Below are 15,760 nucleotides of genomic sequence, written 5' to 3' on the forward strand. Positions count from 1 at the left end.
CATAAATTATCCAAATACAAAGTAAAATGTTCTTAATTTTGAAATTAAGTTTAAGAAATATAATATAAAAGAATGTCAGTAGTTCAATATAAATTTAAAATACATTTCTAATGTAAAATATGATTTTATTATACATAGATGAAAAATGTGCATATAGTAAAATTTACTTTTTTAAATTTTGTGCAGCATTTAAATAACGCTACTTTTCATCTATATTTAAATATTATTTTCGTTTAGAAAACTTAATTTCCAAATAATGTTTTTATACAAATTTGCGCTTTAATATATATATATATATACTGTTTTATTATTACATCACTTTAATATATATACATTACAATCAGTGCAATAAAAGCTATACATTAAGAAAATATTTGTCTTTTATTCGAAATTTTCTAATAGTAAAAGTACAAAGACTGCGAAGATCTTACACAATGTTTAAAAAACAGCGTTTTAAATAATAAGGAAACACATATAAAAGACATTAATTTTGTATTGTATACAAAAATTAATGTGAACTTTTTATGTGTAAGAAGAAATGAACTTGGTTTTACATTTATCTTCTACATCTTACATTCCTCTTATTTTCTCCTTAACCTATTTAACATTCCTACATATGATCTATCTACCTGTATGTATATATATGTTTTATACTATTTTACATTTATTAGAGTCTCTCATTATGGTGTTACATTACAGTACACTATATGTGTGTATTATGTTATATTGTATTACGTTTCTTCCTTAGAAAAAATGGTATGTATATATGTATCATCTTTTTTTTAAATATATATAATATATCGCGATAAATAAATGTAAAATCTATTTTAATGTTAAAATAAACATCTATTAAAGTATAAATTGACGTTTAAAACAATCCTTATTATAATTAATCAGTACTGTTCACTGTAATACCTATTGTTTGTACTCATTGGCGTAGACTCATTGCGGTATAGGACATGTCAAAACTTTATGCGAAGGTGCCGATGGTTAGTTGTCATTGAATAATAATATTTGTATTTAAAATCAATTTACATTGAGGAATAAATCTGAAAATGGTCTTTCAAACTTCTTAAATTTATAAGATTTTTGTTTTATTGTTTTATTTTCGATAATATAATATAAATCTTTATAACCTATACAATGTTTGAATTGTCAAAGAACGTTTTGAACTTTAACGTATATATAAATATCTATAAAATTATACCTTGAAGATATTTGAAAATATTCATACAATATTACTATTACCTCAGTAAACTAACGATTAACTTAAATATTGTTATTTTTCAACAATTAGATACTAGTTTTTCGATTATACAGTAGAACTATAAATCATTAGTTAATAAAAATATTTTCATAGATGGTATTGTACATATATTTTAATTTTTATGTTTGATAAAAGAAATAATGCACAATGATTAAGATAATAATCGTGTTAATAATGAGAGTTTAGTATGTAAACATAAAATTAAAGTTAATTTTTTACTAAATTATGTGTTTAGGATAAAAATCAGTTTATATTTGAAGATAAATGGCCATGTATGAGACCAACTATTTTGAAATTACTCAAACAAGAACCTGTTACTCAAGCAGAATGGCAAGATTTATTCTTCTTAGTTCATGCAGTATGTGTATGGAATGACAAAGGTGCTCTTAAATTATTAGATGCGCTCAAAGAAGACATAATGGATTTTATAAAACAAGCTCAGCAGGTACATATTATAATTTATAAATACAAAAAAAAAATTTTATTAATAGAAAAATATTACTGTTTTATATATTTTCTAGAGAGTTTTAGCGCACCAAGAAGAACAAGCTTTATTGAAAGCATATATAGCTGAATGGAGAAAATTTTTTGCACAATGTAATTATTTGCCAACACCATTTAGACAATTAGAAACGTCTCTTGCTGGAAAGGCACCATCCAGTGTTCAAAAAAAAAACCAACCAGATGATATTGTTAGAAAAGTAAAGTCCTTTTTTTTTAATTTTTCAATAATATAATTCCATAATATACATTTTTTTGTTTATTATAGCTAATGTTGGATAGTTGGAATCAAAGTATATTTGGAGAAATAAAACAAAAACTTCAAGATTCAGCTATGAGACTTGTTCGTGCTGAAAGAAATGGTGAAGCCTTTGATTCACAACTCGTTATTGGTGTTAGAGAATCTTATGGTATATAACAAATTTTTGTTTATATAAATTATCTCCTTATACATCTTATAAGTTTAAAGTTGTGTTAAATTATATTACAGTAAATTTATGTTCAAATGCAATCGATAAGCTTCAAATCTATAGAGAGAATTTTGAAGCAGCATATATAGAAGCAACAGAAGCATTCTACTGGGTTAAAGCACCTGAACAGCTATCATTACACGGTGTAGAAAATTATATGCGTTATGCTGATGCAAAGTTACAAGAAGAAGAACTTCGTGCCCAAAAATACTTAGAACCAAACAGTGCTAGTGTACAGCTTTTAACTGATTGTTGCGTACGTGTATTAGTGGCAACTTTTAAGCCAGCCATATTAGCAGAATGTCCGCGAATGATTCAGCATCGTCAAACAGAAAGTGAGTATAATGTAATTTGAATTATATTTTTATAATAGCATTTTTGTAATGGTATAAAATAAATTACATTTATAGAACTTAGGTTAATGCTAAAACTAATGGATAGAGTTCCTGAAGGAGTTGGTCCAATGTTAAGAAATTTAGAAGAACATATAGCAAGTGCAGGTTTAGCTGATATGATGGCAGCTGTGGATGTTATTACTCAGGATTCTGAAAAATACGTTGAAAGATTATTAGATCTTTTTCGTCGGTTTTCAATTCTTGTTAAAGAAGCATTTGATGATGATCCTCGATTTCTAACTGCTCGAGATAAAGCTTACAAACTTGTCGTAAATGATGCGACGGTATTCAGATTAGAATTACCTGCACGTCAGTGTTCTGGTATTGGTACAACGATTTTAAATAATAAACCCAACAACAATAATAATGGACAGCCAGAATCAAAGTGTCCAGAACTTCTAGCTAATTACTGTGATATGTTACTTAGGAAAACACCACTCAGTAAAAAATTAACTTCTGATGAAATTGAAAGCAAACTAAAAGATGTAGTATGCACCTTAACTTATATATATTACTATTATATTTTTAATATCTAAAATCATTTTATCTCATACTTATCTCATATTGGTTTTATTTTAGTTATTAGTGCTAAAATATGTTCAAAATAAGGATGTATTTATGCGCTATCATAAAGCTCATTTAACAAGGCGTTTAATATTAGATACATCCGCTGATTCTGAAAAAGAGGAAAATATGGTAGAATGGCTTCGTGAAGTCGGAATGCCTGCTGATTACGTTAATAAATTAGCACGAATGTTTCAAGACATTAAAGTGTCACAAGATCTAAATCAACAATTTAAAGAGCAATGTAGAGCTGCTATTGCAGATAGTATTAACATTAAGGTATGGGCTAAGATGTTATAATAATATTTTGGTTTATGTATTGTGAAACATATATTAAAAGGCATTAATATAATTTGTTATAGATATTAAATGCAGGTGCTTGGGCTAGAGGTAGTGAACGTGTCACCGTAAGTTTACCACTGCAACTAGAAGATTATATTCCTGAAGTGGAAGAATTTTATAAAAAAAAACACAGTGGAAGAAAATTACAGTGGTACCATCATATGTCTAATGGCACGGTAAGAAAGAAAATGTCTTGTAAAAAAAATATTAGAAAGAGATATTTTTACATCTTTTTAAGTATTGTTATGATTTAAAAAGGAAACTTTTTGGCCATAATCATAAGTGTTAATACAGTTTCGATCAGAAACTATGTATATGTTTATTAAAGCAGAATAACATAAATTTTTCTGAAGCAGTAAACATGGGTATAGAGTAAAATTTTTCAAAAAATTCAATATCTCGGTTCTAATTTTCAGCTTCACCTTGCAACCAATTTGGATGGTGTTCCAGATAACATTTTCTAACCAAGTGGGACGCTTTGATGTGGATGTAACAACATTTCAAATGGCAGTTTTATTTGCTTGGAATCAGCGGCCGTTTGAAAAGATATCATATGAAAATTTGCGATTGGCAACAGAACTTCCTGATCCGGAACTCAGACGAACTTTATGGTCTTTGTGTGCCTTTCCAAAACTCAAACGTCAACTTCTTCTAGTTGAACCACATGCGCATAGTCCCAAAGATTTTGCAAATGATACACGATTTTGGGTGAACCAAGAATTCGCTATAGTGTTAGTAATACTTTTTGAAAAATCGCGCACTAATTTAATTTACTCAAAATATATATAATTAATTCTTCTTTTTAATTCTTAGGAAAAATGGTAAACTGCAAAAACGAGGTAAAATTAATTTAGTAGGAAGACTTCAATTATCAACTGAACGAAGTAAAGAAGAAGACAACCAATCCATTGTACAACTTAGAATACTAAGAGTTCAGGTATACTTTCTATTCAAATAACTTTGTCCTTTTACCTTTCTCTAAGTAAAATTAATGATACATATATCTTTTACGTATATCTTTTAACAGGAAGCAATCATCAAGATTTTAAAGATGCGTAAAAAAATCAGTAATGCTCAGTTACAAACCGAATTAGTTGATATATTAAAGAACATGTTTCTGCCAAGTAAAAAAATGATAAAAGAACAAATTGAGTGGCTTATTGAGCATAAATATATACGTAGACACGACGATGACATTAACACCTTCGTGTATATGGCATAGGTCGGGATTATACATACGTATAATACTGTTCTTATGATTAATATTATATTTTTATAAAAATTCAGTTCTTGTTTATCAGATTGTATGCTCAAAAATCCCAATGTAATTGAAAGATGTTAACGTTGTTTGTAACATGTTCACAAAAAACACATCTTTTAAATGAAAAGTTAGTACCATCATACAGAGTCATATCGTTTATAAATTATGATTAAATATGATATCGCCTTCGACCATGAAAATATACATTACTAAACAGGTAATTATTATAATATTTCAAAAACTCGGACTATAAAATTGATTAATTTTTTCTTTCTCTTTCCTCTCTTCTTACTTTTAAAACTTGAGGACATCAAGGGAAAAAATGTACAAGATCAAAAATTTTTATTTCGCTATATGTCGTTATGTTGTCTTTTACTTTTGACGTAATCACAATTTCATAAATATATTTTATACCTTCTGTTTTATACAAAAATAAAGTAGATTGTTTAAAATATTTATGAATACTATAAACTCGTCGCAGATGTATTTAATTTTCAATGACGATGTTCACATACGTACGCAATATGTACATTATACATTTTAACACATGTCTAAACGTAAATGCATGGATATGTTTATTTACTGCAAGTGTACATATTTTCCAAATATGATTGTTTTTCATTGAGTTGTTTGAATTGTAGAAAGTACATAAATTACAGAGCTTTTTGTATACAATATTTTTTGTATTCTGTTTTTATGAACTACATTATGTTTCTTTTAACCGAAATAATATTAATAATTTTCGATTGCAAAAATATAAAATGAACAAAAATTCATACAAAGGGAGAATATAAGAAATGGCCTATACCGTTATATATAAATGTAAGGTTATAAAATTTTAATTCTTTTATATTTTAATAATAAGACGTTGTATAATCCCTGTACTAAAGAAATTTTACATAATTGTATTGTGAACGATAAGATCTTTACTCAACACACGCATTACTAATAACATTTATGTGTATAAAGCTTTTATATTATTTCAATATGCGAAGTGTAAAAGTGAACAATTTCGAAATTAAAAAGGATTTTTTATATTTTTCGATGTATCTTATTACATTTTTCCTATAAAGTATTATTTTAAAATACACAAATTTTCATGAGTAAAACAATACCTTTTAAAATTAAGCTAGAGTACCTAATATAATTTAAATTAAATAATTGAGCAAATAGATCATAAAAAGACATTTTCTTTATTTTATCTTTGTAAGATTCAGACATAAAAAACAGGTTTTGAGTAACATATTTATTCACACAAAAGTAATTTGCTATAACATATTTATAAATTTTCAACAATTCTATATTACTTTAAATCTTACATCAATATGAAATATATTTTATGCAAGTGGGAACTCTATATACATTTACATATACAGATGCATAAACATTATTGTTACAAAAGAAACATGTAGCACTAATACATTTTGAATAACATATTAATTTGTTATTGCAAAGAATTCTTCCTGAAATGATAACACTATTTATAATTTTATTAAGTATATATATCCTAAAAATTTAATTAATAAAATATACATTCTCCCTAAAGATTTACTTTTTTTAATGAAAAAAAATCACTCGCACGCTTCCGAATTTTAATATTGATTAATTAAAATATGACGGAAAACAGTATCATTGATACCACTTTTCATATGTTGCATGGTACATTCTTATAATCACATATATGTACATTAAATATCAATGTTACTAAAACTTATCACACACACACCCACTTTGTAACAAATTATATTTCTCGAGTAAATCTTGCTTGAAATTCTGAGATAATTAACAGATCAAGAATTTAATTCTAATTGCCTTTTCTAAGATCATAAATTTTATATACTTCCTTTAAAAGTATTTGTAACATCGATACTTCGAGTGAAACGTTAATATCGCTAATTTCAATATCATTTACCCTTGATACTGTAATATTAATTTTTATAATTGTAAGTAAGCATCTAATATTTTAAATTGTGATTTTAAATTAAAAGAGGATAAGAATTGGTGTAAAGTTATTCCGAAATATTATATAGATTTTTCTAATAGTTTATTTGTACGTTATTTAATATTCGATGACTTTTTTAAATTATTTCATTATATCACGTATTTTTATTTATTTATAATGTCAGCATAAAATATTATTTATCTGTAAACGAAAACATAACTTTTAATAAAATATTTGTTATCTATTTATTATCTTTTTAAATACTTACATATATTACTCTGAGCAAAACACATTTACAGATTATTTCTTGTGAATTTGTGATCTCAAATTAAAGTATTAATTTTGCAATATTGCAATATAAATTTTTGAGTGTTGAATATCATTGTTTGTAATGCCACTAATTGCTTCTTGGATGGATAAATAATTCATTGTCAAATGAGTGGACAATATTTCTAATAGAGCTGTTTATGAATGTTCTGGACAACGTGTATGTTGAATACGTGGAACATTTTTCATAGGATTTGTTGTTTCACAAACATGTACAACTATGCCAGGTTGTCCTGAACCACCAGGATGTAATTCATGACTGCCTCCTGTAAAATTATTTGTATGATTGGTATATACAGACATGTGTACATAATATATACATGTATAGGAAACCTCCGATAACTGCCAAAATAGAATCTCTCGATAATTGCATCTTCGTTATCCCTACTACCGGGGGGAGGTTCCCCTCAAAGCACTGGAAAGCTCAACGATCCGCGAAGGGTCGATTAGTATCACATGACTCAATTCCAGATATCGCTGAGACAATGTACGTATTTAGGTAATAATTCAAAAATGAAACTTTTATTTTTAACGTTTTTTTAAATTAATCTTTTACAAACGTATTTGTGGGAATTTTCTGATTAAAATGAAACGGAACACGATATAATTTGAATTATATTTACTTATTGATGTTTATTATCACTTATTTAATTATCATTAAGTACGCAAATATGCTCCAAATTATGTCGTGTTTGGTGTCATCTTAATACGTTAGTAAAAGCTTCATTGATCACAAATCAAAAATAAAAAATTTTGATTTTTTTTAATTAAAGGTCTGAGCTTATCGCGAGCCTTTAATGTTTGCTGAGCGCTTCAACTCTCAGTTTCTCTTCCTCTTTCACTTGTGTTGTCCTTTTCTATGTTCGATACAGCTAAGATTTAAGTTTCAAGGAATAGAATCGTTTGCAACACCTGGGTCCCGAATTTCTGGCAGTTATCGGAGATTTTCGTACTTAATACACATGGAAAAACATGCTATAAAGTCCTTAAATGACAAAACCTGCAGATAAATTTGCTATAGCTGCCAATAAGTCATGATTAACTAAAGGTTCGCCTTCCTCTCTAGGCTGCCATCCAATAGGTGGTGAAGCAGGTGGTGAAATTAGGAACTGTTTTGTTAATGCTGGTGGGTGAAGATGTTGATCTTCTACATCTGAAATATATATTATTTTTAAAGTTGATAAAACTCTCATTAATTCTTAACATAATGTTCGTTAAAAAATAAATTTACAGACCTATCGGGGTAACAGGTTGTGCAAAATAACAGTTGATATCTGTCTCACCAAAATGAGCTTGATGTAATTGTATTCTGGCATTTGCTGCTGCACTTGGAGAACTATAATTCACTCTCATTCTTCTAAATGATCTAAAATATTGAAATGTAGCATCTTCCCCAAACTGTTTGAAGAGATTCTGTATTTCTTGCTACAGAAACAAAACATATGCTTATTAGATATTGAATTTATTATTCAATTTTACTATATATTTTTGTCACCTTTAATTCATCATCTTTAAAAACTCTGGGATCTACATTAGTTACAATAACTGATGTTGGTAAATCTTCATCATGTACTAAATCTTCAATAGTCCTTGTATTTGTATCAGAACGATTTTTTTCTACATCAAATTCTAGCTCCAATTGTTGATAATTAGGATGTAAATTTGGTAATCCATCAACTTCATTTATAATTATATTTTCAGATTCCTCTAATTCTTCCTCTTCTACTATATTAGAACCATGTTTCTTCTCCATATCTGTTCTATGCTGCATATAGAAGTACTAAATTGTAATTTATTTGAATTTACACATTAACATAAAGATATAATAAAGATACATATATATATAAATTGTATCTATAATACAGAGATTAACTAAAAAAAATGTGTTTACTTATAAATATTTTCCATGTCTGCTGAACAAGTATTTTAAATATTTTCAATATATAGCTCTCATTCATTTTTATATTTTAATTTACAAAAAAACAATATTCTTTTATTATAAATGATCTTATATGTTCAGTTAATGATTTTTAATATATTACCAAAACTTTAATAGTACTGTAATTTATTTATCAAGTAGATATCTACAACGTTAATCAAATTATCATAGTATAACATATAATTTTTTAAATCAGTTAATCAGATATTACATATTTTTTAAAATAAACATTATGTTACAAATCACTCTTGAGATAAATAATTCATTAAACTATGAATAATAGAAATGTATATATTGCAAAATGATTACGAACCACGAATTTATTTACAATTAATTGTAATTGTTAGTTGCAAGGTAATATTACGTATTATCATGCTAAAATAAATAAGCATATTAAGCGAGGACTATGTATAATAAATAATAATAAATAATAAATAATATGCAGAGACATAATATGTCAAAGGTAAAGTAATTAATCAGCTGACTGAGAACAGATAATACTTACATGTTTTCTCTTAAGCAGTTAAATCGAATGTGTGCCTTCTTAATATTTATTCAGATCGAGAGAAAATTGTTTATTTTATTTACTTATTTATTTATGTATACATTCATACATTCATATATATATATAATCCTTCATTGTATCAACGTTATTATTACTCATTTATACAACTTTCGATGTTACATGTTGCATTCGTTATTTTATTATTATCGTAATGTAATCTTTTATAATCGTAGACTATAAGAAGTAACTAGAAAGATAAGCAAATCAGTATAGACAAACTTTTGCAGTAGAATCATCTGTTATCGAAGAAAAGCTTGTTTCATTGACTGCGCATGTCAAGTAAAAATAGATATTTGTATTATTTAGAACATTCAATTTTGTAAATTTACAGTAAGTTTAGAAATTATATGTTTTAAATATCATGTAAATTGTTTTAAATATGACGATGATATTTGGAAATTTGTCTTATGTTAGTTTTCTTATCAAGTTACCTCTCTATGCATTCATACAGGACACGCATAGGCAAATGTAATATATATATATATATATATATATATATATACAATTATATGCTTGCCTTATGCATACACATACACTCATAAATAACAGCGAGCAACAAATAACAATGTCGACGATGGAAGGTTCACTTAGTAAATGGACAAATGTTGTTAATGGATGGCAATATCGTTGGTTTGTTTTAGATGATAATGCTGGTCTCCTATCGTATTATACGGTAAGAATTTTTAAATATTGTAATTGTTACATTTACTGTTCTCTTGTTCATTAATAGGTTACACTCCATTTTCTTTTTAAACATTTATGCAATGTTTAATTCAAAATTATAATTTAATATAAATTTCTATATGCATCAGTAATCTTTGAATTTATTTATTAGTTGCTTTAAAACATTATTTGTATCTCTTTAAATATCTTGCACATCTGTCATAGTCAGCTGATCTCTAAATATCTAGTTACAAAATTACATTTAATTTCAAAAATACTTACCAATTTTATGTGGTAAAGTCAAATCATATTCAAAAAGAATTATTATGGATATGTAAATTTTATCATGTTATATCAATTATAATTTAATTATCAATAGTTAATTGATATTACATGAAAATTTTATTATTACTTTTTTCGATATCTAATTCTTAAATGAATATATATTTGAATTGCAAATATTAATGATATTTTCTTTACAATTACTATAAATATTATATTTTGAATATGATAAATTGTTATATTGTACTTTAATTATATTGCAGAGTAAAGAAAAAATGATGAGAGGAGCACGTAGGGGATGTGTACGTTTAAGAGGTGCTATTATAGGTATTGATGATGAGGACGATAGCACATTTACAATTACTACATCATCATACAAAGATGATCCAAAAACATTTCATTTTCAAACAAGAAATGCAGAGGAACGAGAACGTTGGATTCGTGCTTTAGAAGACACTATATTACGTCATTCACATGCTGTATGGTTACTTATATATTAAGAACAAAAACTACATTTAGTTTAATGCTTAAGTAAAATTTAAATTACTCTAGAGATGGGATCCTAAAAAGTCTCCTCCAAAGCAAGACTTTGATCGCAAAGTAGCTGAAGCAGATGCTTACCTTCAATTATTGATTGATCAAATAAAATTAATTGAAACAAAACAAAGATCTGTTGCTACAGAAGATGAAGAAAAGCAACAAAAATATACAGCAATTTTAACTCAAGCCAATGCGATGCTCAATTCAGTTAAACATACAATTGTTCAATTACAAATTGCAAAGGTAAATATTCATTATAAATATAAGACACCATATTAATAAATCTTTATAATTAAATTTTATACATTTAATAGAATTAGGTATAGTTTGTGTGTAATAAAAATTCTATACATTTAGAATACAGCAATACCTGTAAATGGAGTATATAGGGGACCCACTGATTCAATACATGTTTCGTCTTCATTATCTCATGGTATGTATTTAAATGTGAGTATAAAACACATCTATAATGAAAGACATGCAATATAATAAATTTTAGTTGCTGTTAGAGAACCAGAAGCAACTGTACAGACTGGTATTGAATTAGGTTCTGAATGTGTAGAACTAAGGGTACCTACATTGCCAAATGGTAATTTATTTTTTCTTATTTATGTGTAGTAAATTAAAAATAAATGTCAAATTATTAAGTTATAGTATTCCTAAAAATAAAACTATCAATCAAGTAGACAAACGGATTAAAATATATATTTTCATTGATTTTTACTTGTAAAGCTGTTGTGGATAGGGATCTCCCTGTACCCCAATTCTCTTATTCATCTTCGGATGAAGACGAAGATTATTATGATGCAGCAGATGAAATATCACCTCCTTCTGCAATGCAAAATCATATCAGTATGTAAGTATTTATCAGGGTTTGTGAATCTTTAATATAAAATTTAAGAAATATGTGATATATTTTGTAATTCAGTAGAAGACGAGATAGTGAACGTTCACATGCGGATGTATCGAACGAAAATCGGAAGCAAAATCCGTTGCCACCTACAAAAGGTGATGGCTCTGTTGATTACGATGGTAAGTATTAATCTATGTTAAGTGCTTAAAAGTTGATATGTTTCATATATTATTTAACAAATATAAAATCAACTTTTTGTATACATTTCTTTTTTCTTAGGATATGATAATTGTATTTTATTTGGTTTCAGTTTTTTATTATACATATATTTATATATAATTTTAGTGTGTATATGTTTAAAATTAAGAAAGAAATTCAAATAAAGTCAATATATAATTATTTAATCAAATTAAAAGAATGATAAAAACATTAAAATATGTTATGATTATTGTTAATTATTTATAACAAATATATCTATATTACAAATTCAGAGTAACAAATAAAACACAACATATTCAAATTTTAAATAAGAAAGAAATTACATAAACATTAAAAATCCATTATAAATTGCACTCGTTATCGATAATAGAGGTTCGATATCAGTCGACTTAACCCACAACTACAATTATTATACACGTGAATTGTCGTGTCATCCGAACCTTGTAGTAAAGCATTATCAAATTTGTAGTTAAAATCAAAAGTGAATATTTTTTAGTATGACACAATTACAGAAAAATGAATTTAATCAACTTCGAATAGTTTTCCCCTCTTGGAAAATTTTGTTTCTCAGAAAAAGACGTTTATATTGCGTATAGTCAATATCATACAATGATCGTATTTAGGAATGGATTTTAACTGACATTTTATAAAAACACAATATGCTGGGTGCAGCTTCAAATAGTAAGTTTTTAAATTATAGTAAAATATATACATAACAAAAGAAATCTTTATATATTTATGCGAAAATTTCTGTTCTTATAGGTTGTATTTTTTGAGTTTAAAGTTTTAAATTGGTATACATATTACATCTATTATTGACTTAGAAGAAACATTAAAATGAATTATATTTAAAAAAGAAATTACTTTTTTTCTTATTTTTTAAGTCACCATACATTATTGTTTATAAATTATTGTTGTAAGCTTTTGTTACATGTTACAGCCCTTTATGAAGAGGAAAGTGAAACAGAAAGTTAGTAACTATTATATTAATAATGTAAATTATTTAAATAAAATTAAATTCTTATCTTTATGGTACTTTTTAGTGGATTCCATGGAATCCCATGGATCTGTAGTGACTCATCTTCTATCTCAAGTAAAAATTGGTATGGATTTAACAAAAGTAGCATTACCTACATTCATTTTGGAGCGCAGGTCGCTTCTTGAAATGTATGCAGACTATTTTACTCATCCAAATCAGTTTGTAAGGTATATGCTATGAAATAAATAATATTAATAATATTTTTCAAAATTATTTGTTGAAACTCTTTATATACTGTAGTATTTCATATTTTAGCATAGCGGATATGTCTACTCCTAGAGATAGAATGGTTCAAGTAGTTCGTTGGTATTTATGCAGTTTCCATGCAGGTCGTAAATCAGGGGTAGCTAAGAAACCATATAATCCAATATTAGGTGAAATGTTTAGATGTCATTGGGATATTCCTAATGATGCTATAGATAGTTCTATTGATACAAAACTAGTTGTTGGAGGTCCTGTACCTTGGTGCAAAGAAAATCAGCTTTCATTTATTGCTGAACAAGTTTCTCATCATCCTCCCAGTAAGTTTACTTATATTTATTTATTAAAATCTTTTAAAAATATCTTTCTGGATAAACAAGTATGATTCGTATTATAGTAAGTGCATTTTATGCTGAACATTATGCAAAAAAGATTAGTTTTGGAGCGCATGTATGGACAAAAAGCAAATTCCTTGGACTGAGTATAGGAGTACATAATGTTGGAAAGGGTTGGGTAAATGTATTACAACATGGGGAAGAATATGTATTGACTTTCCCAAATGGTTATGGTAGATCTATTCTCACTGTACCATGGATAGAGTTAGGGGGGACAGCAACTATCCATTGTACGCAAACTGGTTACCATGCCGCTGTAGAATTTTTGACAAAACCTTTTTATGGCGGTAAGCGTAATCGAATTACATGTCAAATTACACAACCAGGAGATAAGAAACCATTTGTTGTTATAAATGGAGAATGGAGTGGTGCCATGGAAGCAAAGTGGGCTGATGGAGTATGTACATAATATGTTATAAAAGATACCAATTTCCCACTTTATTCTTTTTTCATTCATAAATTCAATTTTTATAGAGGACTGAAATTTTTGCGGACGTTAAAGAACTTTACACTCAAAGAAAATTAGTGAAGCCAGTGTGTGAACAAGAAGAACACGAATCACGAAAAGTTTGGCGAGATGTAACTGTTGGATTAAGGATTAACGACATGGAAAAGGCAACAGCTGCTAAATGTGCAATCGAACAAAAACAACGAGATGAAGCACGTAATAGGAAAGAAAACAATATTAATTGGCAAACTAAGGTACATTTTTCTTTCAAAATTACGTACTTTTTATTTCAAATGATTATATAAAGTCTTATTTTCTAATAGTTATTCAAAGAAACGAAAGATGGTAGTTGGGTCTATGTAAAACCACTTGCAGACAGATTACATTCTTGTTCCAATCAAAGTGCTACAACATAAATAATTTGCTGCAGTTTTAGATATTGCACAGTACTAGAAATTTAAGGCCTAACACATATGATTAATAATATGTTTACTAATTTTAAATCTAATGACTCTGTGCTATGCAGAAGAACAAAACTGAAAGGTATTATAAATTCCTTCCTTAACATTTTTTTTTTTTATATAAACCTGATTAAGTACAATAGCAAATATTTAAATACCATACAATATTAAGATTTCATTGAAAGGTACATATGTATTTTGATAGCAGGCAAATTATTTTTTATAATATATTATCACAGATATAGTTACTGCTTTAAAGGAAACAAGTTTACATAGTATTGTGCTATATATTATATGTTGACATCGACATACAAGCTTATGTACTGTTAAAAAAATATATACAGCTATAAAAACAATATTTCTGATGATGATTTATCGTTTCTATTAAGAAGAATTACAATACAGTTTTAGCATAACACAATAAAATAAAAATTAAATATTAATTATGTAGTAATAGACCTAATGCATAAAGCATGCTTCTCTAATATGTTTTAGCTGTTTCCATAATATTGCATTAATGAAACATTAATGAAATTTAATTACACGAATTTTTTTCATTCCGTAATAATTATGTATATTATTGAACTTTGGATATTTTTAAATAATTACTTCCAGATAGTATCCAAAATGATTTAATTAATAAATTTAAAAAACGGACAACTGTACTCGTGATTGTAAAAATAATATGCATATATATGATGTACATTATATTTATGTACATAATTGTTTGTTCTTAATTTCCATGGAACACACACACATACACACACAGAGCATTAATCATACATAATGTAAATATATATAAATCTCCCTCATAGCTTGTTATGTATAAGATTTCCCACATGTTTTAATTGTTTTTAAATTAACCACAGAGTATTAGAGTATCTCCATGAAATTAATTTCATTTAGTTATGTTACAGTGCTTAGATATTTATATTAAGTAAAATCGTGATTTATAATCATTCAGATTTTATTAACCATAGATAGCGCATTGTAAAATATTCCTATTCAATATAACATGTAATATATGAATAAATATATGTAAATTTTTGATAAAATAAAACTTTATTCATGCATCAAAATAACGCA

At 26.7% G+C, this 15,760-nt stretch overlaps 3 protein-coding genes across 8 annotated transcripts; 2 read left to right on the forward strand and 1 right to left on the reverse strand.

Annotated features, from left to right (window-relative positions):
- The first annotated feature begins 721 nt into the window (after window positions 1-721).
- Cul5 (cullin 5) lies at window positions 722-5,837 on the forward strand. Of its 2 annotated transcripts, none has more exons than XM_072007234.1 (11): window positions 722-756; window positions 1,503-1,712; window positions 1,789-1,968; window positions 2,037-2,178; window positions 2,259-2,573; window positions 2,649-3,121; window positions 3,213-3,476; window positions 3,560-3,715; window positions 3,990-4,270; window positions 4,353-4,476; window positions 4,567-5,837. In XM_072007234.1, the coding sequence occupies exons 1-11, from the start codon at window positions 754-756 to the stop codon at window positions 4,759-4,761; spliced, it is 2,343 nt and encodes a 780-aa protein (XP_071863335.1). In that variant the 5' UTR covers window positions 722-753; the 3' UTR covers window positions 4,762-5,837. The 2 variants fall into 2 exon arrangements, with proteins under 2 accessions (XP_071863335.1, XP_071863334.1); XM_072007233.1 differs by lacking the exon at window positions 722-756 and adding an exon at window positions 838-989.
- Window positions 5,838-6,031: 194 nt separating this feature from the next.
- Sra (RRM_RCAN_like domain containing protein Sra) lies at window positions 6,032-9,758 on the reverse strand. 2 transcript variants are annotated; one of them, XR_011800280.1, is made up of 6 exons: window positions 9,514-9,758; window positions 8,565-8,834; window positions 8,305-8,494; window positions 8,070-8,222; window positions 7,011-7,335; window positions 6,032-6,943 (listed from the first exon to the last, which is right to left on the reverse strand). XR_011800280.1 is itself a non-coding variant. In XM_072007244.1 (5 exons), exons 2-5 carry the CDS (start codon window positions 8,820-8,822, stop codon window positions 7,208-7,210), a joined length of 729 nt encoding a protein of 242 aa, XP_071863345.1. In that variant the 5' UTR covers window positions 8,823-8,834; window positions 9,514-9,758; the 3' UTR covers window positions 6,032-7,207. The 2 variants fall into 2 exon arrangements, 1 of the variants encoding a protein (XP_071863345.1); XM_072007244.1 differs by having other exon boundaries at window positions 6,032-7,335.
- Window positions 9,759-10,086: 328 nt separating this feature from the next.
- LOC139989177 (oxysterol-binding protein-related protein 9) lies at window positions 10,087-15,756 on the forward strand. 4 transcript variants are annotated; one of them, XR_011800279.1, is made up of 14 exons: window positions 10,088-10,246; window positions 10,782-10,997; window positions 11,071-11,301; window positions 11,416-11,491; window positions 11,558-11,647; window positions 11,791-11,914; window positions 11,987-12,090; window positions 13,071-13,100; window positions 13,174-13,336; window positions 13,425-13,690; window positions 13,768-14,162; window positions 14,240-14,467; window positions 14,537-14,756; window positions 15,290-15,756. XR_011800279.1 is itself a non-coding variant. In XM_072007236.1 (13 exons), exons 1-13 carry the CDS (start codon window positions 10,094-10,096, stop codon window positions 14,627-14,629), a joined length of 2,166 nt encoding a protein of 721 aa, XP_071863337.1. In that variant the 5' UTR covers window positions 10,087-10,093; the 3' UTR covers window positions 14,630-15,030. The 4 variants fall into 4 exon arrangements, 3 of the variants coding, with proteins under 3 accessions (XP_071863337.1, XP_071863336.1, XP_071863338.1); XM_072007236.1 differs by lacking the exon at window positions 15,290-15,756 and having other exon boundaries at window positions 10,087-10,246; window positions 11,990-12,090; window positions 14,537-15,030; XM_072007235.1 differs by lacking the exon at window positions 15,290-15,756 and having other exon boundaries at window positions 14,537-15,030.
- Window positions 15,757-15,760: the final 4 nt, after the last annotated feature.

The sequence above is a fragment of the Bombus fervidus genome, chromosome 7 (genome assembly GCF_041682495.2).
Source record: "Bombus fervidus isolate BK054 chromosome 7, iyBomFerv1, whole genome shotgun sequence".
NCBI lineage: Eukaryota > Metazoa > Arthropoda > Insecta > Hymenoptera > Apidae > Bombus > Bombus fervidus.

What these genes read in the sequence shown, in the direction of transcription:
- Cul5 (XM_072007233.1), top strand. Translation starts at nt 960, where the DNA reads ATGTCAAAACTTTATGCGAAGGTGCCGATG. An exon ending in TTATAAAACAAGCTCAGCAG is followed by an intron (nt 1,713 to 1,788) that starts GTACATATTATA and finishes TATATTTTCTAG; the next exon opens with AGAGTTTTAGCGCACCAAGA. An exon ending in TTAGAATACTAAGAGTTCAG is followed by an intron (nt 4,477 to 4,566) that starts GTATACTTTCTA and finishes ATCTTTTAACAG; the next exon opens with GAAGCAATCATCAAGATTTT.
- Sra (XM_072007244.1), bottom strand. Translation starts at nt 8,822, where the DNA reads ATGGAGAAGAAACATGGTTCTAATATAGTAGAAGAGGAAGAATTAGAG. An exon ending in ACAACCTGTTACCCCGATAG is followed by an intron (nt 8,223 to 8,304) that starts GTCTGTAAATTT and finishes TATATATTTCAG; the next exon opens with ATGTAGAAGATCAACATCTT. An exon ending in TATAGCAAATTTATCTGCAG is followed by an intron (nt 7,336 to 8,069) that starts GTTTTGTCATTT and finishes ATAATTTTACAG; the next exon opens with GAGGCAGTCATGAATTACAT.
- LOC139989177 (XM_072007235.1), top strand. Translation starts at nt 10,094, where the DNA reads ATGCATACACATACACTCATAAATAACAGCGAGCAACAAATAACAATG. An exon ending in GTCTCCTATCGTATTATACG is followed by an intron (nt 10,247 to 10,781) that starts GTAAGAATTTTT and finishes ATTATATTGCAG; the next exon opens with AGTAAAGAAAAAATGATGAG. An exon ending in ATATTAATTGGCAAACTAAG is followed by an intron (nt 14,468 to 14,536) that starts GTACATTTTTCT and finishes ATTTTCTAATAG; the next exon opens with TTATTCAAAGAAACGAAAGA.